Source organism: Podarcis filfolensis, assembly GCF_964270895.1.
Source record: "Podarcis filfolensis genome assembly, chromosome: 13".
Classification (NCBI taxonomy): Eukaryota; Metazoa; Chordata; class Lepidosauria; order Squamata; family Lacertidae; genus Podarcis; species Podarcis filfolensis.
Genome location: NC_139615.1, coordinates 49,132,671 through 49,154,975, shown reverse-complemented (window position 1 = coordinate 49,154,975; position 22,305 = coordinate 49,132,671). Strand labels below are relative to the sequence as shown.

Here is a 22,305-nt window from a genome sequence, read left to right as displayed (position 1 = left end):
AAGGACCGCTTCCTTCCCTCTGCCCCAGTACCTGAACGTCGTCACGCCTGTCCAGGGATTTCACCAGAATGTTTGCTCAGGTTGACACCACAACCTCCTGGAACATGTGGAGAATGGATTCCCCATGGAATAAACATACCACGACTTCCAAAATGCCATTTTTAAGTGTGACCGCCTCCCCTTCCTCCATCTGTTCCCGGCGCCACAGAAGCCTCTTAGGACCTAGGAGACAGAAAGGAAAATAAAAACAGAGGAGGAGGTTACAGATGGGAAATGTCGGGGACATAAACTCAGAGACCCTGGCTTATGTTTCGCAGCAGGACTTAGGCTCCACCCAGGACCTCAAACTTAAACTGTTCCCTCCCTGTGTCAAATTAAAGATTGTAAGCCCCTCGGGGCAGGAACCTCTTTTTCAAGAGTCACACGCAACAATGGTGCAAAGAAAGAATACATAATTAATCTCTCTAGGCCCCTGCCCCATCCAAGTTGAAGTCCACTAGACGCCTTTTCCTTAAATTTCCAAATCATCACAGTCCCACCATTTATTTATTTCTAGGGTTTAGAGGTGTCCCCTAAAAATCCATAACAGTATTTGCCAATGCTTGATAAAGTATATAAGTTCGGAACAGAGTAGTTGCTTTGGAAGACGATAATCAGGCATAGCCTGGGTCTGTCAAGCTGTTTTCCAGGTGTTTGGAGGGGGTGGTGTGAGGAATCTGGCCATTCGCAGTACAAGCCAAGCCCTGGCTCTGTGGCTCACCTGAATTAAGGGAACTCTGTTCCCGGGAAGCTGGCAGAACCCCTCTTTGCCACATGCCCCTGGGGATATCGACTGTCCTACTGGCCCTAAGCCCAGCCCAGCTTCACGTCCCCCACCAAGAACCCCCCTTCTAGAACCCACTGCTCTCAACCGACTCTCAACTGCCTCCCTCCAACATTCAAACTCCCTTTCAAATCCTCCTCCAACCTTCCGTCTCTACCAGAATTCCCCCCTCTCTCTTCCCCCCTCTCTCAGGTGGAATCCAGAGGTTACAGACCCTGGCTTATGTCTCGCAGGAGGACTCAGGATCCACCCTGGACCTCAACCCTTCCCTGTTCCCTCCCTATGTCAAATTAAAAATTGTAAGCCCCTTGGGGCAGGAACCTCTTTCTCAAGGGTCACATGCAGTGAAGATATAATATAAAATAAATCTCACTACGCTCCTGCCCTGAGCTAAAGCCTGCTAGAAGCCTTTCCCTTAAAACCAAAGGCTGTGCACAAACCATCCATTTGGGGCTCCAGCAGCATGAAAAGGAGCTAAGTCTGCAGAGCTGCATTGCTGAGAGACAGGGACTCAGACCTTAGAAATACACCTGGCAGAGAGGGCTCTGTGTGAGGTCCCTTTCCCTGCTCTCCTGGAGAAAAAAGAGCAAATTGTTCCCCTCTCTCTTCCTTTGACCTGTGTTGGACATGCCTCTTCCTCATGTGCCTGGCGTTGGTTATCAAGTAAATATCAGAACTGTTACAAAGGTTGGGTGTCATCCCCACACTCTGCAAGATGCCGGGGGTGGGGTGGGGTCAGGCACTCACCCAGAGTCCGTGTTCCTTTGGAGAATGGACCACAGCTGAAGAAGACCTGCGAAGCTTTCAACAGCTGTGGACAAGTCAAGCCAGGGAGCCAAGTCACCGTGCACAGTGACAGGTGACACTAATAACAATAACAGCAACAACAATAATAATATTTATACGCCACTCATCTCCTCTGGGCCTCGGAGCACCTCCTACCTTCAGAGTTCCTTCTCATTATCACTTGTCTCAGCAAGTCTCTCACCATCATCTGACAGGCATCCCTCTTGCAGGTCACTGTAAGGCTTGCATGCAAAGCAGCACTTTGTGACATCAGCTGGCAAAGAGGGGCCAGGCTGCTGGGTTGCCAGGCAGCTGAATTAATACAAATAAAATCAGGGAGGTCAAAGTGTGCTGGGATGAGGCCCCCGTGGGTCAGGCCAGAGGGTGCTCTTGGGGTGTGTGGTTGTGCCTGTCCTGGTTCTGCATCTTGCTCCCCTCCCCGTTCCTTTAGCTGCTTGGTGGAATCATAGTATGGTAGATTTGGGAGGGACCCCAAGGGTCATCTAGTCCAACCCCTAACAATGCCAGGATCCTGCCCATAGCCAGCCCTGGCTGGGCTCCAAACTCTGACCCTCTCCTTACCAACCAGATGCACTGACCCCTTGCAATTCTCCATGGGGTGGAGAAAGGGGAGAGATAAATGTTTTGCTCTCTGTCCCTCAGGACATGGAAATGAGAGCCACGCCATGCAGCCCTCTCAATATCTCAGGGGCCGTCACAGGGAGGAAGGAGAAAGCTTGTTTTCTTCTGCTCCAGAGGCCCTCAGGACCTGAAGCCATGGATTCAAGTTACAAGAAAGGAGATTCTGACTCAACCTCAGGAAGAACTTTCTGACAGCAAGAGCTGCTTGACAGTGGGAAGAAATCCCTTGGGAGGCGGGTTGGTCTAGATGACCCTCAGGTTCCCTCCCAACTCTACAGTTCTATGATCCTATGATTAAAAGTGCATCCAATGAGAATTTAAAGCACACAACGTCCCCCAAATGATCCTGGGCATTGCGGCTTTCCTCTCGCAGAACTACAATTCCCAGAACCCCTGACAAACTACTATTCCCAGAATCGTTTGGGGGAAGACACCTGCTTTTTAGAACTGGGAGTACCTGCTGCACACTTTCCCCAATTTCCTAGGAACCAGGAATGGGAAGCTCAAGTGCTTCTAACAGGATGACTTGTCAGAGCAGGCTTATAAAATTTTGTTCCAAAAGGTGCCTCCCCTCTCTCTACTGGCAAGAGTCCATGGGGTTCCAGGCTCTCACCTTTGGAGAACTGAGACATGGCGGAGACTGTCTTACCTTTAAGAAATACAGTTTATTCACCTGTTTACACCTTCAGTTTGCATGGAGGGAGTCCAGATCTTACAGCAAAGTCCTTTCAAGAGGGACTTGTCCCCCACAACAGGGCAACCAGCCTTCCCAAGTTGGATTCCAGACAAGCCTCAGTTTTCCTGTCACCTCACACACAGGTACAGTGGTACTTCAGGTTGCAGACGCTTCAGGTTACAGACTCCGCTAACCCAGAAATAGTATCTTGGGTTAAGAACTTTGCTTCCGGATGAAAACAGAAATCGTGTGGCAGTGGCACAGCAGCAGCGGGAGGCCCCATTAGCTAAAGTGGTACCTCAGGTTAAGAACAGTTTTAGGTTAAGAACGGAACTCCAGAATGAATTAAGTTCTTAACCTGAGGTACCACTGTATACTGGCCCCCTTCCAAATCCACTGTCTTTGTCCACACCTCTGGGCAACTGATCCTTAATGGTCCTAGTTTGGTCAGGTCCTTTTGCACAGGCTAGCCCATGAATTCCTCTGCAGCTTGCATTTCTTGCTTCACATCCCAAATAATCCCAAATCCTACCATTTATTAATTTCTAGGGTTTGGGATGTCCCCCCTCAATCTATAACAATATTGTGTGCAATATTGTAACAAAGGTAATTCTATTCGGATTCCCAAGGGAATGTCAAGCAGGGAGGGAGGGTGGAAGAGAGAGAGTGGAATTCTGGGGGAGAGTGACGATTGGAGGAGGCTTCGAAAGGGAGTTTGAATGTTGGTGGGGAGGCAGTTGAGAGTCAGTTGAGAGCGGTGGGTTCTGGAGGGAGGAGGTCAGCTGGCTGGGCAGCTCTTCAGCTTAGGATCAGTATGAGAGTCGCCATCGCCCTCATTTGACAATGGCCAAAAAGGCACAGAGACGCAGAGAGAGGGACTGTGAGTCTCCTGTGGAGGCCATGGGATGTGGCAGTCCCATGCCCAGCAAAGAGGGGCTCTGCCAGCTGCCCAGAAACAGAATTTCCCTATTTAGGAGGGCCACAGAGCCAGGCTTGTTTTCCTAATGCCCAGATGCCTCACACCACCCTCTCCAAGAACCTGGAAAGCAGCTTAACAGACCTGGGCTATGCCTGATTATCACCTTCCCAAGCAAGTTAGAAATGTAATGCTGGTGGTCAACGAAAGAAGTTTAAAGACTCTCTCAAGGCAAATCTAAAAGAAATCTTGTGTAAGCAATCGGGAAATGCTGGCCTGCGAACGCTCCAATTGGAGAACAGCCTTTAGCAACAGTGTCATGGACTCTGAAGACACTCGAACTCAGGACGAAAGGGAGAAACGAGCTAAGAGCTTGGGAAACCCTCACCGTGATCAACTCCCACCCAGAAACCTATGTCCCCACTGTGGAAGGATGTGTGGATCCAGAATTGGCCTCCACAGTCACTTATGGACTCACTCTTAAGACTGTGTTCATGGAAGACAATCTTACTCGGCTACGTGTGATCGCCAAAGAAGATGAGAGAAATTGGAGGACTATGGTCATTTTCATTGACATGGACTTCATAGAAAATCCTCAGGGGAAGATGCCTTGCATGTCCATGCTCCCCCAACGTCCGGTTGATCCAACACTTCCACAATTGTGCTCCCCAAAAGGCTGCACCCATCTGGCAGGTGGAGGCGCACCTTGGGAGGGGGATAGTGTCATGGGGCAGAAATCAGCTTCACCTGCTGAACAGCAGCCTGAAGGGGGAGAAGGGGGAGTGACTTCACCTGCAGCTTCAAAGACTCCAAGGAGAAAGCGCTGATGAGAACCAGCTGGCTTCACCCTTCTTAAGCAGAGCTCCCAGTTGCAGTCAGAGAAGGAAAGAAAACTGCTTGTTAGTTTTACTCTTTAACAATCTTTATCACATTATATTATTTAATCATTGGCATATCACAGGCAACCAGTTCCTACAATTTCTTCATTGAGCTTTAACCTAAGCCAGTGATGCCCTTCTCCTCTTGTCAGGGACTGGCACATTCAGACAGCATGCGTGGCATCCCAGAAGACATGCAAGGCACTGAGAAGCATGGATTCCTCCAGCAACTTGGAAGGACAATACAATCCAGAAAGTCAAAACTGGAATGCCACGGAAGATGGAGTTTTGCTCTGTGTCCATCAGCTTGGGTGCTGGCAACGGAGACCATTCTCTGGAAGCGTGGCCCTGTGGAGGAAGAAGGACTTGGTATCCTCCTGGCAGACGTGGGGAATGGATGCCCAATGCCCCTGCCCTGACATTGCTCCCCAAGAAAACTTGGCCCACCTACTTCCGGACGAGAGCATCTCCTTTCTGCTCTCATGCAAGAAGGTTCTTCTCCCATTCTCTGTTGACACTCAACTTGTAGGGTGTTCTCCCAGCTCCATGCAATTTTTTCCTTCCTGTTATCTGTTCTTTTTACACAGAGTGCTTCTGCAGGAGCCACAGCGGTGGAGAAAGGAGATCCTGGAAGAAAGGAGGTATCCTTGAAGCATGGCAGAACTCTAGGCTAAGGGCTGCTTCGAGGGAAGAATCCCTGAACTTGTGAATGGGCTATCACAGAGCAAACTCAACTTGAAAAAAGAGATAATTCACGTACTTTCGTAAACCAAGAAAATCTTTAATGAAAAATATTTCAAAGCAACAAATGAAAATGGTTCTGGGACTAAGCCTTGGTTTGGAAGGTGCAGAACTTGCAGCGTGGCCACCTGGGTGTTTGTCTGAAAAGCAGGAGAAAAAGGACAGCGGTTAAGGACAAAGGGAGCGGTAGTCAAGAAATACCTGTAAGAGGGCCTCCAGTTCCCAAACCCGTCTTATTAGCATAAGCCTTTTTCAGAAACGCAGCCACAGCATGAACACGCACGTTCAACTTGTAGGGTGTTCTCCCAGCCCCATGTAAATCTTTCCTTCCTCTTACCAGTTCTTTTTATAAGGGTGGCTTTGGCAACAGCCGCAGGGGACAGTGTTCCTACAACTCCCCAAACCTGTTTCAGAAGGACCCCTTCCTTCCTTCCCTCCCTCCCAGTACCTGAGGGTCGTCACTTCTCTTCAGGGATTTGGCCAGGACAAGGTCAATGTTGGGAAAAGGCTCCCTCCCTGCAAAGAAAACTGAGACACCAGCAGGTGCCTAGCTCCCAGTCACACTAGCACCAGTCTGGGGCAGGAGGGGGGGGGACTTGGGAAGGGGCATTTCCTCCTACCTGATCTTATAAGCTCTCCCCACTTGGCCTCCGTATGGGCGTCTCAGTTCCATCCCAGCAAGCCTAGCTCAGACGCAGCAGCCAAAGTCTCCTCGCTCTCTGAAATCAGTTGAGATGCTGTTTTAATGGGAGGAAACTTTGGCTGGTGCTTCTGCGTCAAAGATGTCTGAGATGTGGGAAGGAAGAAGGACATTGTATTCTTTAAGATAGGCATCCACTCTAGAGGGCAGGGGTCCCATGGGCCGTCCCCAATAATGTTCTTCTGGGCCACAGCCCACTCAATATTTTCTCTCCCTCCTCCTGTCTGCCTTCCCAGCTCCCTCCCTTCCTCAGTCTGCTGCCTCCCTCCTTCTCCTGCGTAGAACAGAGCACCTCAGCAGCAGCCCATGGGCAGGCAAGCCAGTGGAGGCAGGGCCTTCCTGCGGTGGAGACATAGGGCCCCCGGGGGGAGCAGCCCCCAAACTTCTGTAGGGACAACCTGAGTGCTGGCGAGGGTGTCTGGCCAGCTGACCCAGGGAAGGAGGGGGACAGAACAAGCACCCCTGCCAGGCTGCCCATGACCACGTCACCACTGGCTGCCAATGATCTCTGCTCCTGCCTGGGCACATAATGGCCTGACCCCTGGCTTGGAAGGAGGGGGCGAGGGGCTGGGGAGAGAAAGGCCTGCTCCCCCCCCCACTCCAGCACTCAATTGGCATTTCCCCCTACCTGAACTCTGAGTCCTTCTGGACTTTGCGTTCGTACGGGGGTCTTTGTCCTTCCCTCTGTCCCATTAGCTCTGGGGTGAGAGGCCTTTGTCTGGGCTCCAGTCCCTCCCAGGATGCAGCAGCTCCCCGGCTGAACTTCTCCCTCGCTGCAAAACAAACAGAGTCATCAGCAGGTGCCTGGCTCCCAGCCACACTAGCCCAGTCTGGGGCGGGGGGGGGGGGACTTGGGAAGGGGCATTTCCTCCTACCTGATCTTATCAGCTGCCCCAACCTGACCTCCTCCGTACGGGCATCTGGGCTCCGTCCCGACCGGCCTGGCACAGAGGCAGCAGCCCAAGTCTCCCCCGGCTCCAGAATAACTCTTGAGGTGTTCTTGATGGGGGGAAACCTTGGCTCCTCTTTCTGCGCCAAGTAGGGCCGGGAAGAAGCCATGCCCGCATGGAGAAGGGGCAGTGGGAAAGAGATGCGAGGGTTGCCAGCCGGGAACCGCCAGGATGTTCTCTCGCCCTTCATCCCGGGAGCTGGAGCCTCATCCCTGGAGGCCTGGCCCTGTGGAGGCCTGGCTCTGTGCCCATGCCCACGTCCCCATTGGCTGCCAACGATCGCTACTCCTGCCTGGGCACATAATGGCCTGACCCCTGGCTTGGAAGGAGGGGGTGAGGGGCTGGGGCGAGGCAGGCCTGCTCCCCCCACCCACTCCAGCACTCAATTGGCATTTCCCCCTACCTGAACTCTGAGCCTTTCCACACTTTGCCTCCCTACGGGGAACTTTGTACTGCCCCCTGTCCCAGTACCTCTGGGGTGAGAGGCCTTTGTCTGGGCTCCAGTCCCTCCCGTGATGCAGCAGCTCCCAGGCTGAACCTTCTCCTCGCTGCAAAACAAACGGAGACATCAGCAGGCGCCTGGCTCCCAGGCACAATAGCCCAGTCTGGGGCGGGGGGGGGGGGACCTGGGAAGGGGCATTTCCTCCTACCTCATCTTATCAGCTGCCCCACCCTGAACTCCTCCGTATGGGCATCTGGGATCCATCCCGGCCGGCCTGGCACAGAGGCAGCAGCGAAAGTCTCCCCCGGCTCTGGAATAACTCTTGAGGTGTTCTTGATGGGGCGAAACCTTGGCTGCTACTTCTGCACCAAGTAGGGCCGGGAAGGAGCCATGCCTGCACGGGGAACGGATGGAGGGTGAGGCAGGCGAGGATCAGGGGCCGGGAACCGCCGTGATGGTCTGTTGTTCTTCGTCCCGGGAGCAGGCGCTGGAGCCTCATCCCTGGAGGCGTGGTCCTGTGGAGGAAGCATCTGATGAGAAGGGGCTGGGGCAGATGAAATACTACTGCCCCATTTTTGATGACCCCCCCAAAAGAAGTTCCACAAAGACCCCTTCCTTCTGTCCCAGTACATGATGTTCGCCACGTCCCTCCAGGGATTTCGCCAGTACGATGTAAATGTTAGGGAAAGGCTCCCTCCCTGCAGAGAAAACAGAGGAATCAGCAAGCGCCTGGATCCCAGATGATAGCACCAGTCTGACGCATGAGGGAGGGGGGACACAGGAAGGAAGCATTCCTAAAATATGGGGCACTCAGTTGGCATTTCCACTTACCTGAAGTGGGAGCCTTTCCCCCCTCATTCTGGCGGGCCTCTTGCCTAAGGAAGATACAAGCTCTGTTATTCTGATTGCTTGGAGGAGTTCCAGATAAATATATAGATGATAATATTTATTATTATCATCTATATATTTAGACATATTTATGGATATATTTTTGAGCTGATTTTGTGCCCCACCCCTCACCTGCGCCCCTGTTGGAGGCCCACCTCACCACCCCCTAGCTATGGCTTTGCCTGTACCACCCTACAATTTGGCACCCCTCCCTCTTGTTCTGCATTGTTTTAGCCCCCTCTGCAGTGTGGTGCCCAGCGTGAGCGCCCCAGTCGTGCCAGCCTAAAACTGCCCCAGCGCAGCCTTGGCAGAGGATCCCACTCCTTGTCCTGGCCAGGTGGACCACACAGAAACCCTCTCCATAAAACTATAGGGATCTCTAAATCAGGCCTTCCTCCTCCAGCTGGCAAGATCACTGGGAATCACTTCCCCTGCCACAGAAGGTCACAACATACCTCCGGATTTTGGTGGGTTTCCCTGCACCTCTGGGCTGCTGTTGGGCTGGTTGCGGTTTGCCCAAACCACAGCCCTGCGAAGGAACAAGGACATGGTACTGTCTAGGGGACAGGGTTCCGTGGGCCGTCCTCAATGATTTCCTTCAGGGGCACATCACCCTTAATATCCCCCCCCCCGTCTGCCTTCCCAGCTCCCTCCCTTGCTCACTCTTCCACATCTCTCCTTCTCCTGTTAGGCACAGAGCAGGACCCTCTTGCGGTGTAGACATAGGGCCCCCTGATCTTATCAGCTGCCCCAACCTGTCCTCCTCCGTTCGGGCGTCTGGGCTCCGTCCCTTCCGGCCTGGCACAGAGGCAGCAGCGAAAGTCTCCCCCGGCTCTGGAATAACTCTTGAGGTGTTCTTGATGGGTGGAAACCTTGGCTGCTACTTCTGCACCAAGTAGGGCCGGGAAGGAGCCATGCCCGCACGGAGAACGGACGGAGGGTGAGGCAGGCGAGGATCAGGGGCCGGGAACCACTGTTGTTCTTCGTCCTGGGAGCAGGCGCTAGAGCCTCATCCCTGGAGGCGTGGTCCTGTGGAGGAAGCATCTGATGAGAAGGGGCTGGGGCAGATGAAATACTACTGCCCCATTTTTGATGACCCCCCCCAAAAGAAGTTCCACAAAGACCCCTTCCTTCTGTCCCAGTACATGATGTTCGCCACGTCCCTCCAGGGATTTCGCCAGTACGAAGTAAACGTTGGGGAAAGGCTCCCACCCTGCAGAGAAAACAGAGGAATCAGCAAGCGACTGGATCCTAGATGATAGCACCAGTCTGACGCATGAGGGAGGGGGGACACAGGAAGGAAGCATTCCTAAAATATGGGGCACTCAGTTGGCATTTCCACTTACCTGAAGTGGGAGCCTTTCCCCCCTCGTTTTGGCGGGCCTCTCGCCTGAGGAAGAAACAAACTCTGTTATTCTGATTGCTTGGAGGAGGAGCCATGCCCGCATGGGGAACGGATGGAGGGTGAGGCAGGCGAGGATCAGGGGCCGGGAACCACCACGATGGTCTGTTGTTCTTCGTCCCGGGAGCAGGCGCTGGAGCCTCATCCCTGGAGGCGTGGTCCTGTGGAGGAAGCAGGAAGCATCTGATGAGAAGGGGCTTGGGCGGATGAAAAACTACTGCCCCTTTTTGATGACCCCCCAAAAGAAGTTCCACAAGGACCGCCATGATGGTCTCTCATTCTTCGTCCCAAGAGCAGGCGCTGGAGCCTCATCCCTGGGGGTGTGGCCCTGTGGAGGAAGCAGGACATCATATGAGAATGGGCCTCTGATGGGCCAAAAACTATGGAAGGACCCCTTTGTTCCCTCTGCCCCAGTACCTGAGGGTCGTCACATCTCTCCAGGGATTTGACCAGAACAAAGTATATGTTGGGGAAAGGCTCCCTCCCTGCAAAGAAAACTGAGACATCAGCAAGCGCCTGGCTCCCAGCCACGCTAACCCCAGTATGGGGCAGGAGGGGGACCTGGGAAGGGGCATTTCCTTCTACCTAATCTTATCAGCTGCCCCACCCTGAACTCCTCCGTTCGGGTGTCTGGGCTCCGTCCCGACCGGCGTGGCACAGAAGCAGCAGCCAAATTCTCCCCCGGCTCCGGAATAAGTGTTTTTGATGGGTGGAAACCTTGGCTGCTGCTTCTGCGCCAAACAGGGCCGGGAAGGAGCCATGCCCACATGGAGAAGGGGCAGTGGGGAAGAGGTGCGAGGGACGTCAGCTGGGAACCGCCGGGATGTTGTTCGGTTCTTCATCCCGGGTGCCGGATCTGGAGCCTCATCCCTGGAGGCCTGGCCCTGTGGAGGAAGCAGGATACAGTATGGGCTCTCATGTGAATGGGCTCTCACTGTCTGCAGATTCCCCAATTATTGCATCGCCACACCATGCTGCTGGGCAAACTCGCAGAACATGAAATTGCTGGTGGCTCCTGAGGTTTTAATGCTCGCAGTTGTACTCTGCGTCTATCTGGGAACTGTAGCGTCACATGTGAACTGAGACCAGGAATAGCCCGTGGTAGTGGAGGCCCAGTGTTGTCACAGAGGATACATATGGGAAATGCCAGGGAACCCAGAGGTCTAAACTGACAGATCCTGGTTTCTGTCTTTCAGCAGGACTCAGGGGACCACCCTGGATCCTCAGCCTTTCGCTGTTGCCTCCTTGCCTCAAATTAAAGAGTTTAAGGAACCTCTTTTTAAAGGGTCACACGCAGTGATGGTGCAGAGAAATAATGCAAAATAAATCTCACTACGTTTCTGCCCCGTGTAAGCTAAAGCCTGCTAGAGACCTTTCCCTTGAAATGATAGACTGTGTACCCACCACACCTTTGGGGCTCATCCCCACTTCCCCTTGGGTCGTGTGCCCAGCAAGCGCAGGTGTGTTAACAGATTTGCCCTTTGCTAGACGGGCCAGCCAAGTTTGCAAAAGTCAGCCCAGGAATTCCTTGTCTGGCATAGTTGTGCAGCCTGTACTTTCATTGATATCCCAATTAATAAAAAATCTACATTTTGTATATTTCTGGGGTTTGGGGGGGGGTCTCCGGCAAATGTATAACACTATTTTGCCTGCACAGTTTTTAATGCCACTATTGATGTGAACTGGTGCATGATTTATAAAGTAAATAAAGCTTATTTTTAAAGTTCCCATGTTCATGCCTGATTCTTTCTTAAGTGGGGAAAAGTGAGGGAAGGCAGCTAGCTTCATGGCTGGACACGCTCAAAACAAGGTTTTGCAGCCTGATCCCTATCCTTTTAAGTTTCTGTCAAGGATGGGATTTTAAAATTCTGTTTTTTAAGGAGCAGCTGGCAACCCTTCTTCAGGTATACAGAATCCACACTTTGAATTGTTCTAGCAAACGTACTGGGAGCCACCGTAGATCCTTTAGGACCGGTGTTCTGTGGTCCTGCCAGCTGCTCCCAGTCTAGCTGTTGCTACATTTGCTGGCTCTTCTCAGATATGCCTGAGCCAATCTGATCTGAGGGGAATCCCTTCCTGTCCTCCAATATATGGTCTTCTGTTAGAGCTTGAGCAGAACCAAACCCCACCTCCCAGGCGTCCCCCTTGAAGGCAAGGCACAATCCTGGGACACTCAACACCCAATGGTTTTCTATTTTGAACACAAGGGGTCCCTCCCCAACTCAAGAACGGGGCATCTGAGCTCCTCCGACCTTCCTGGTTCCTCCTCATGACTGAGTTCCTAGGACTCTATGGATCTCTGCTAATGGGAGCTGTTCCCAGAGCCCCCAACAAACTACAGTTCCCAGGATCATGGGGGGGGGGGGAGACACCTGCTTTTTAGACCAGGGATGAGGAACCTGCAGCTTCCTCATGCCCATTTCTAGGAACCAGGAACAGGAAGCTGAAGTGCTTCTTCTAACAGGATGATTGCAGGGAGCAGAAGTGCTTTTCTTCAGCCAGAATTCTCCGCAACTCCAATCCAGCACCTTAAAAAATTATTATTATTATTATTATTATTATTATTATTATTATTATTATTATTGCCCAACTTTCCCCCTGCTTTTCCCCTTCTGGTCGGGAAAAGAGTCTCTCCCCCCCCCCCGTCAATGCAGCTAAGATGGCTTGCTGCTGTGTGCCCAGGGAAGGGCCGCCCTTGCCTGCTGCAGCCGACACCTCGTGTGTAAAGAGAGGGATGCTGATTGGGAAGCAGTGCAAGAAGAAGCGGGCACCTTCTGGGATGCTGATTCCTGGACGTCTTGCAGCTGTGTGGATGCAGGAATGGGTGGGCAGGAGCCCTGGTCCATTTCTGGGAAAGAAAGAAAGCTGCCATTCGGGGATATCTTTATCAGCACCACCTACAATGTCACAACGTGGTGAATAAGAATTGGAAATACCCAGGAATATTACTCTGAGTAACCTGGAGAAGGACAGTAACAGGGTGGGATGCAGTGGGGAGGGAAAGGGGGCATGATGGAAAAGCTCAAAATTGATGCAGGACTGCAGGAGGTATAATGCAGACTTAAGATGAGCATCGTTTTAGGGAATTCAATGTGTAATACAATACAATATAATATATATAATATATAGGAAACAAAAAAATCAATTGGGCAACATCTGGGGGAAAAGGGTGGTCTCCTAATCTGGAGGCTGTCTTCTACTTTGAGGTAGATGGCGCAATCTAGGATATAAATCCCCTTCCTGTGTTTCTGTTTGGGAGGGGCTGTGGCTCAGTGGCAGAGCATCTTCCGGGCACCCAGAAGGGCCTTGATTCAACTCCCTGCTTGGCTTCAGGTGTGGGGATGAGACGGCCCAGCTTGCAGGTTCGATCCCCGTCTGGCACAGCTGCATCTTCCTGCATTGCAGGGGTTGGACTAGATGATCCTCAAGGTCCTTTCCAACTCCACAATTCTTTGATTCTAAGGATGCAAGAAGCACTTGCACTCCCGCTGTGCTAACCCAACACAGGAGCACAGAGAGACAGATTGAAGCTCGGCCACGGAGTGTTCAGTTGCCAGAGGTGAATATGCAGGAAAGCGCCTGGCCCTTTGCCTGGCAGAAGACCTCACCCACTGGGCTGCATAGACAGTTGCCTCAGGAGCCAGATCCCGGGTCCCGGGAGCTCCAGACTGTCTTCCTCTGGCCTGGCTGGCAGCAGCTCACCAGGGGTTCAGTTCAGAGTTTCCCAAGCCTCACCTGGAGATGCTGAGGACTGACCCTGTGGCCTTCCATGTGTGCTGAGCTATGGCTCAATCCTTGGTATATCTAGGCCAGGCTGTGAGCAACTGCTACCTGCTACCCTTTGGAGAACCATGGCCAGGCAGTTGACAGCTGGGATGAGGAACCCAAGGCCCACAGTCTGATTCCATGCATCCTAGAGTTGGCACAGAGAGAGAGGGGCAGAGACTGTCTCATGTGGGGAGGGGACTCTGCAATCTTGCAGTGCAGGAAACACGGCCCACTTTCCCTTGACCCATGATCAGCTGCAGCTCCAAATATACCATATTTTCTTGTGGGGACTAGAAATTTGTCTTTTTTTATTTAAGAAATGTAACAGCAAGGCAGGCTGTTTCAAAATCCTAATGTGCCTGCCAGGTGGTGGTGCTCCAAAAACATCCCAAAATGCGACATGCTGCATTTGCATCAAACCCCGGTCTCAGATCCGGGATCAGGCTCCAGCTCCAGTTCCTGGGATGAAGGATCAGAGGACATCTCTGTAGTTCCTGGCTGCCATTCCTTGTGCCTCTTCCCCTTCTTCGTGTGGGCAGGACTCAGACTTGGCCATAGTTTCCTCTAATTAAGACAGCATCTTAAGTCCCTCTGAAGTAGGACTTGACTCAGGGAAAATGATCCTAATTCTACTGACTTTTCATTAGTATAAGGAAACAGTTATTCAGTGAAAGTGACTGATCATTTATTTCCAATCAAGGAAGCAAGCACTATTCTTTAATAAGGCCTATGACTGAAATCGCTCGGAAATTTGGTTGGATTCCCTACTAATGGCTTTGTTAATATAGCAATTAGCTTACAACATACACTAGAGAAGCATTTCATTTTGGGATGATTTAACGGGCAACTTCAAGACATGCATAAGATACAGCAGTGAATCACTGGGCTCTTGACAGAGAAGTTCCTAAACAGCAAATTGACTCAAAATACATCACTGGTTAATTATATCTTCATTTAAGGCAGCAGAGGGAGGTTGGGAAACATCTTACTTAAGAGTTATGACTTTTCCCATTATATAGTTTGACAGTTACAAGAGATGGTTTTTGCAGTGATTTACAGTTCCATAATGTATCCCCACCCCACCCCCACAAGCTGACGAAGGACTAAATATGTAGGCTGAGGAGAAATGCAAAGCTAAATACAACCCCCCACACTTTTTTTAAAGCAACATGTGTTGTATAAATAAGTAACAAGGTGAAAAATCTGCCTGCAAAACTCAGAGGTCTGAACTGTCTCACACTTATTTAAAAATGCAATAAATGGTGCTTGTTGTTGTTTTTTAACATACAACTCTGGTCAGCAATTACTTCTGTTGTTTGGTGATTTGAGTTAGAAATGCAATAAGGCCCCAGCCCGATGCAACACATCCTATAATCCAAATGCATTGCCTAAGATGCTGCTCATTGACATTTGCGTGGACAGGTGGAGTCCCCCCAACCCCAGGCAACCTCCGAGCAGAATAATGACTCAAGACAACATGCTATGGGATTAAAATTGGCCACAACTTTATTAAGTTTCAGGTGTAGGGAGATCTTGGCTCAGGCGTTAGGTGTTTATCCTTCCCGGTCCATAGCCGGGGATCTGGGAGACATCAGGGTTATCCAGAATGTGTGGGGGTTGGGCTGGCTCTGGAGAACAGATGTTCAAGCAGAGAGCCCACCCCCCTTTCCCCGCCATTGGAGAGGAGAGCAAGGACAACCTCTCGGCGTATGGCCAATGCCTCCCCTCAAGACCCCTTTCATGGGGAACCCTGGGATCACAGCCACAGGGGGGGGGGGTCACCGCTTCACGCCCCCACCTTTTAGGAACATAGGATTCTGCCCAAGGCCTGAAACCACCCAAGTTGTGACGCTTTGCTACGGGAAAGGCAAAACCTGCCTATGCAGGAAAATTCCTTTCCACCCTTCAACAGCAAACCTGATGTAGCAATGCCTGCGTACCTGTGGAGAAGAGGTTAACCTGCAAAAGAAGGCTTAACTGAGGGAGGGCAGGGTGGGAGGAGCTCTGGAGCCAACTGACACTTCGCAGGTAAGATTCACCTTCTGTTGTGTGGGCAGGGCGGTCCCGCCCCCTACCTGGCCAATCCCCTGGCAATGCCTCCCCAGGCGGGATTGGGTGATTGGCTGAGGTAGGTGGAGACCTCCAGGTATCCAGCCTGGGGGGGATGAAGCCAGCCCAAACTGCCAGGAGCCTCACTGTGATCCGGGGGGCTGTGCGTGACCACGCAAAAGGCGCCCCCCCATTTTATGTGGGGAGCAGTCAATCATTCTCCTCTGGGGTTGCTGAAGGTGGGGGGAGTCTGCAGATAGCATCTCACACCCAGAGCCAGATTGTGCTCAGGAGTCATCACTGCCCTACATGGGCGTAGCCAGGATTTTTGTTAGGGGTAGCAGGCCTTGGGGGGGGGGGCAGAACATCAGTTAGCTATATATTTTTATGTATTTTTATTGATTTAGTGGGGCAGCTGCCCTTTCCTGCTCCCCCTTGGCTACGTCTATGCTTTTCTAATAGATGGATTTCTATAGACCATGGGTAGGCAAACTAAGGCCCGGGGGCCGGATCCAGCCCACTCGCCTTCTAAATCTGGCCCGCGGACAGTCCAGGAATCAGCATGTTTTTACATGAGTGGAATGTGTCCTTTTATTTAAAATGCATCTCTGGGTTATTTGTGGGGCAAAGGAATTCGTTCATCCCCCCCCCCCCCCAATATAGTCTGCCCCCCCACAAGGTCTGAGGGACAGTGGCCCCTGCTGAAAAAGTTTGCTGACCCCTGCTATAGACACAGAACTCATAATATTACTACGCAGCACAAACATGTTGTCCCCTGGGATCCGGAACTGAATCTCAAACCTCGTGACTATTTCAAAGTTACAAAGGAAACAGAATTTTCCTCTCAAGACCAAAGAGGTGAAGGACTCTCGTGAAAGTGCTCCCATGGTTTTCAAGCACTTTTACAGAGAGGTGGCACAAAATGTCACATTGTCCATTCTGTTTGTTTGCCACCTGTCAGGGAACTGCCATCGGAACTAGAGGAGGAGGCGAGGCCCCACAACGATGCTGGAGAGGGGCCAAGCAGGGAGAGAGGCAAGTCTCCTGTTGGGGAAGAAAATCAGCGCAACACCAGGGATAGAGGGGGGCCAATGGGGGAAGCAGAGAGCAGGCTCCGGGACTCTTCACTGGACACCAGCGGGGAGAGCACAGGTCCTCCGCTACCCACGCCCTCCCTGCGCAGAAGACTTCCGCGCAGGGAGAGTAGGAGGAGACTGGGCGTCAAACAACTTTTATGTTGGAAAAGGTTTAAGAAACACCCACTGACGGATTCTGCCAGCGACTGAACAGCCACGGAGTGGATGGCTGTCCAGCGAGAAATGGTTTAACCAGCCAACCTAGCCCAGAGCAGCGGCTATTTACACACAAGCAACCCCTAAAGCCATTACACCACCCATTTATAGGATGGGTTTTCCCAGCCACTCTGGGTGGCTTCCAATGAACGAAAACACAGTAAGACATCAAACATTAAAAACTTCCCTATACAGGGCTGCCTTCAGATGTCTTCTACAAGTCTGATAGTTGTTTGTTTCCTTCCACAGGGCAGAAGCCACTACTAATACCCTCTGTCTGGAACATAGGAAATGGCCATCTGCTGAGTCCTGAACATTGGTCCATGTAGCCCAGTATTGCGGGCAGGTATTTGTTTAGGTTTACCTGTGTGCGCGCATCATTTTATTCTGAGATACAAGGTTTTTGATCTATCAGGCAGTCTCAAAATGTGGATTTTAAAAATGTGTCACCGGCAGGTCATCAATAAAGCAGAAGGTGAATGAACAATCAGAAGCTAAGCGATGGTCCCAAAGGGCAGAAAGGAAATGGGATTCTCCACTGTGGTACACCCACTGAGATCTCACCATAATTTATTCAGCTTTAAAATCTCTTTCTGCATCAAAACTGGTTTGTGAAAAAATACATTAACTCAATGGAAGAAATGGGTATGTCTGAATTGGGGCTGGTGTTGTGTGCACAACACTAGAAAAAGAAAAACAGCACATGGAGCACACCAAATGTACACTAAACTGTAGTCTGTACACAGCCTGTCACTGAAAAAGAACAGCAAGAACAAGTGGGCTTGAGTTGCCGTTTTCTACAATGTCTGCTGATGCATCTTGAATAGGATTTACCCCCATGTAGGAATCGCAAACTTAGACCAGTCTGGCAAAGCCAGTCATGGCTATTTTCCATTGCTTTATTTTAATGAGACTTGCAATCTGGCACAGCTCCCTCTAATTTCCCTGGGGCTTGCACAGATAACATCCCATTTGACTTTACCATTTGTTCACAAATGCATTTCAGTGCCATATATTTCCTTCTTGGTGAACTCAGCAGCTAAGCACTAGCAGGTGACAGAAGGCTGAATGGGAAGGGCAGGGTGGAAAAATGGAGACATGTGCAATGGAGTATTTTGGAAAGGGGCATGGCTGGCTGGCTGGCACCCCAAACGGAACCGTGTCATGCTGCAACATTTTCTTCGTTCTAATTATTCAGGACCTTTGTTGCACAGGAATCAATTTTCTGCTCTAAGGCCTCTTAATAGCCTAAAATGTTGGGAGCTTTAAACTGGAGTACACTTTGAGTGTGGATGCCAGCATTTAGATGTCTGATTATGGAATGCACTGGCATATGGAGCTGATACGAAATTCCCAGTGCCAGCACTTGGGCATTTTCATCTTCTGCATCTGTAGCGCTAGAAACCCTTATTTGAAAGGATTCACCTGTTCCGGAAAGAAATGTATCTGCTTCCATCAGTGTCTGCTGAAGACTTTGTAATACAGCATATCTACCACCTCCCTAGTGCTGCCAATCTCTGTCCATATTGCGGTTTACTGTAAGTGCCAGTCAACTGATCAGAAATTAAGGGAAGCCCTGTGGGTTAAAGCTGTGGGAATGTTATGGGAGACAGGAGAGGTTATATTGTTTAATGATATCCTTCCTAACTTGCGTTAGCAAGTTCTATGTCTTAGCAGAGTTTAAACATTCCCCTTTAAACGCACAGTGGTTTGCTTGTTGTAGGTTCATCTGAACCTCTCTCTATAAGATTCCTGGTAAGATCCCTTCTTGTCCCTCCTTAAAAAGAATATACACGACAATCTTATTAAAGTGAATATAAAAGTAGTTTATTACTCACAGTCATTCAGTTCACAGTTAGATCCCTGAAGGCAGACTTGGGTTTACATGTGGAACTATGCCATAAGGGAGTTAGTCCCAAGTGACTGCAGACAGGCAGTCACTTCTGCTCACACATAGAGAAAAACAAAATGGAGAAGAGGGGAAGAAAAGAAGATGGTGTGCTCCTCTTCCCCAGATTAGGCCACACACACCCTCTAGTCACATGCTCAGGAGGAAACAGGAAGTTTTCTCCTGGCTGGTACAAAGCATCTCCTAGCACAGGGGCTGGCAAGGCTTACTGGGCATGGGCCGGATCATTCCTGCACAGATCCTCCATGGGTCGGGCCGGCGCAGCATGATGCTGGAAATCGCGTCTGTGCATGTCTGTGACGCCAGAAATTGCTTCTGCACATGTCCAGATGCTGAAAATCGCGCTTGCGCAGAAGCAATTTTTGGCAACTGGGCATGCGCAGAAGCGATTTCCGGAGCCGCGGAAGAGAGTCCCCGCGCTGTGCTGGTTTAGCGCAGCGTGCGGGGACTCGCTGAGTGGGCGGCTCAGTTCGGGGGCGGCTCATGGGCCAGTTAAGCGACCCTCATGGGCCACTTCTGGCCCATGGGCCTTAGGTTGCCAACCTCTGTCCTAGCATGTACATTCTAGGAATGCTGTACTTGACTGCTACTGTATGTGGTTCACATCCCACAAAAGCTTCTCTGAAGTCTCTCAGCCCCACTCACCTCACAGAGTGTTTGTTGTGGGGGAGGAAGGGAAAGGAGATTGTTAGCCGCTTTGAGACTCCTTTGGGTAGTGATAAAGCAGGATATCAAATCCAAACTCTTCTAAACCACTGAGCCTCTTGGGCTTGCTGAGCAGAAGGTCGGCGGTTCGAATCCCCGCGACAGGGTGAGCTCCCGTTGCTCCGTCCCTGCTCCTGCCAACCTAGCAGTTCAAAAGCACGTCAAAGTGCAAGTAGATAAATAGGTACCACTCCAGCGGGAAGATAAACGGCGTTTTCGTGTGCTGCTCTGGTTCGCCAGAAGCGGCTTAGTCCTGCTGGCCACATGACCCGGAAGCTGTACGCCGGCTCCCTCGGCCAATAAAGTGAGATGAGCGCCGCAACCTCAGAGTCGGTCATGACTGGACCTAATGGTCAGGGGTCCCTTTACCTTTTATGCAGCCTTAAGAAGGAAAGAGTTGGCAAAATTAACTGAGAAGCTCAAGAATCAAGAAGACAAGATTTTTTAAAAAAGAATGGGAAAAATTTATAATGTATACACAAGACTATTTTAAGCAGGTTAAAACATTGGCAGGATTTTAAACATACTTGTAATGTAACAGTGTGCATGGATAACTTAGATTTAAACAAATTGGAGAAATAGTGATATGCAGTTGAAAATAGGATTAATAAGGCCCATGGAGGGATGGGAGGGAAGCCAGGATATTCAGGGCAATCTCGACATTTGGATTCAGAATTGGTTTTGTTGTTTGTTTATATTTTTGAAAATTAAATAAAAAATTATAAAATAAGAAGGAAAGAGTGGGCAGATGGCAGAATGAATGGAGCAACAGAGAGAGAGAGAGAGAGAGAGAGAGAGAGAGAGAGAGGGAGAGAGGCAGCCCATGGGGATTTATTAAAATTTTGGTAGGCGTGGAGGGCTCAATCTTCATGGCACCCCAGCCTGTTTGTTGACTGGAACCTTTTACATGTGGAGAACATAGTTTGCATTTACAGTAGTACCTCGGGTTACATACGCTTCAGGTTACATATGCTTCAGGTTACAGACTCCGCTAACCCAGAACTAGTGCTTCAGGTTAAGAACTTTGCTTCAGGATGAGAACAGAAATTGCGCAGCAGTAGCAGGAGGCCCCATTAGCTAAAGTGGTGCTTCAGGTTAAGAACAGTTTCAGGTTAAGAACGGACCTCCAGAACAAATTAAGTTCTTAACCCAAGGTACCACTGTATAACAAAAGTGTTCCCTAGACGAAAGCATAGTCCCCATAACGTCAGCTTCAAATGATACCTTGGAAAACAAAGGCTCGTGGTTTCATTCCCCCCCTGCCCTTTCAAAACTGCAGAGGTCAAACCTGGCAAACCTTCTGGAGGATTCCGGAAAAGCAAATACATCCGTTCATTCCCTGGACTACATCCACAAAGTCTTGCTAATCCCCATTCAGAGAATGGCCATCTTGAATGCAGTTCTCTTGGAGATGAAACGGCTGATATAAACCAAATAAATGAAGACTTGGCCGTGGGACAAGCGTAATCCAGTATACCAAGAATTGTATACGACAGTCCGTTTCAAAAACTTCAACTTTGGAAAGGAACATATATGTTTGAAATCTATAAATAGCTTGTGCCCAATCTATTTTTTTCCTCGTGAACAGAGTAATGTAATCTATGGGTGACTGTACTGGCTGTGCTATGAAAAATTCATGGTTTCAGCTGCTGCCTCATGAGAGCTGATAATGTAGACATTTATCAAAACCGCAGCTCTAATGTACTAATAGTTTTTATCTCAATCTCTAGAATCTCAAGGAATTCTCACAGAGAGAACAGAACCAAATCTACCATGCGGGGGGTGGGTGAGGGGAGCCATTAGACAGAAAAGGCTTTTTTTTTTTTTTTTTTTTTGCTGATATATATCAATCACACCATATGACGTTAAATCTAGAAGAAGAAGAAATCTGGTCCGGGGCTTTAATCTTTTAATATACAACTGAGTCCCTGAAGTACATCTGGCAGGCCAGATATATTCCCGCTCTTTGCAGATTAGTAGTGCTTCGAAACAGCATTTGAGAGAGTGAGTAAGAATTGCTGAACACATTAGGGTGCATTTTTAGTTAGGCTTGCACAGGTTGTGGGGTGGGGTGGCCTTGCTGGGGGCTTGTTTTGTTATCTGGGACAATTGCCAGAACGTTTTGTATGAAGTCAAAATTGCAGAATGAAGTCGGATTCTACTTGAAGCCGATAAAAAGAATCACAGAACTTTGAAGCAGCCTGATTTTTAGCGTCACATTTTGCTTGGGCCTTAGCACTCGTGCTTCCACTGTGTTGCCAACTGATGACAGACCCTCCAAGTGTCCCTATTTTCCAGGGACAGGTCCCAGACTTACAGATGCTGTCCTGATTTCTGATTTGATCCCGGAATGTCCCACTTTCCCTTAGGATGTCCCTATTTTCATCAGAGGAATGTTGGAGGGTATAGAGTTATGTGACCCCAAGCCAAGTAGATAAGTAACTATACAATCTTTAGAAGACATCTGAAGGCAGCCCTGTATAGGGAAGTTTTTAATGTTTAATGTTTTATTATGTTGTTATATATGTTGGAAGCTGCCCAGAGTGGCTGGGGCAACCCAGTCAGATGGGAGAGTGAGAATAATATAATATATAACAATGGCATTTCTGTGCGCTCTGGCTTCCGTCATGGTGTCCCGTTGCACCAGAAGCGGTTTAGTCATGCCAGCCATATGACCCGGAAAGCCTTCTGTGGACAAACGTTGGCTCCCTCGGCCTGAAGAGCGAGATGATGGTCGT

General features: G+C 50.2%; 1 protein-coding gene and 1 long non-coding RNA gene across 3 annotated transcripts; one reads left to right on the top strand and one right to left on the bottom strand.

The window, feature by feature from the left end:
* Window positions 1-6,179: 6,179 nt before the first annotated feature.
* LOC310748165 lies at window positions 6,180-11,570 on the top strand. Its single transcript, XR_014541147.1, has 2 exons — window positions 6,180-6,246; window positions 10,589-11,570. It is a non-coding gene; the product is annotated as an uncharacterized lncRNA (long non-coding RNA).
* LOC310748007 (uncharacterized protein) lies at window positions 6,205-10,614 on the bottom strand. Of its 2 annotated transcripts, XM_083583514.1 has the most exons (7): window positions 10,430-10,614; window positions 10,262-10,329; window positions 9,789-10,005; window positions 9,588-9,655; window positions 7,516-7,660; window positions 6,791-6,935; window positions 6,205-6,248 (listed from the first exon to the last, which is right to left on the bottom strand). In XM_083583514.1, exons 1-7 carry the CDS (start codon window positions 10,611-10,613, stop codon window positions 6,239-6,241), a joined length of 837 nt encoding a protein of 278 aa, XP_083439640.1. In that variant the 5' UTR covers window position 10,614; the 3' UTR covers window positions 6,205-6,238. The 2 variants fall into 2 exon arrangements, with proteins under 2 accessions (XP_083439640.1, XP_083439641.1); XM_083583515.1 differs by lacking the exons at window positions 6,205-6,248; window positions 6,791-6,935; window positions 7,516-7,660 and adding an exon at window positions 9,178-9,471.
* Window positions 11,571-22,305: the final 10,735 nt, after the last annotated feature.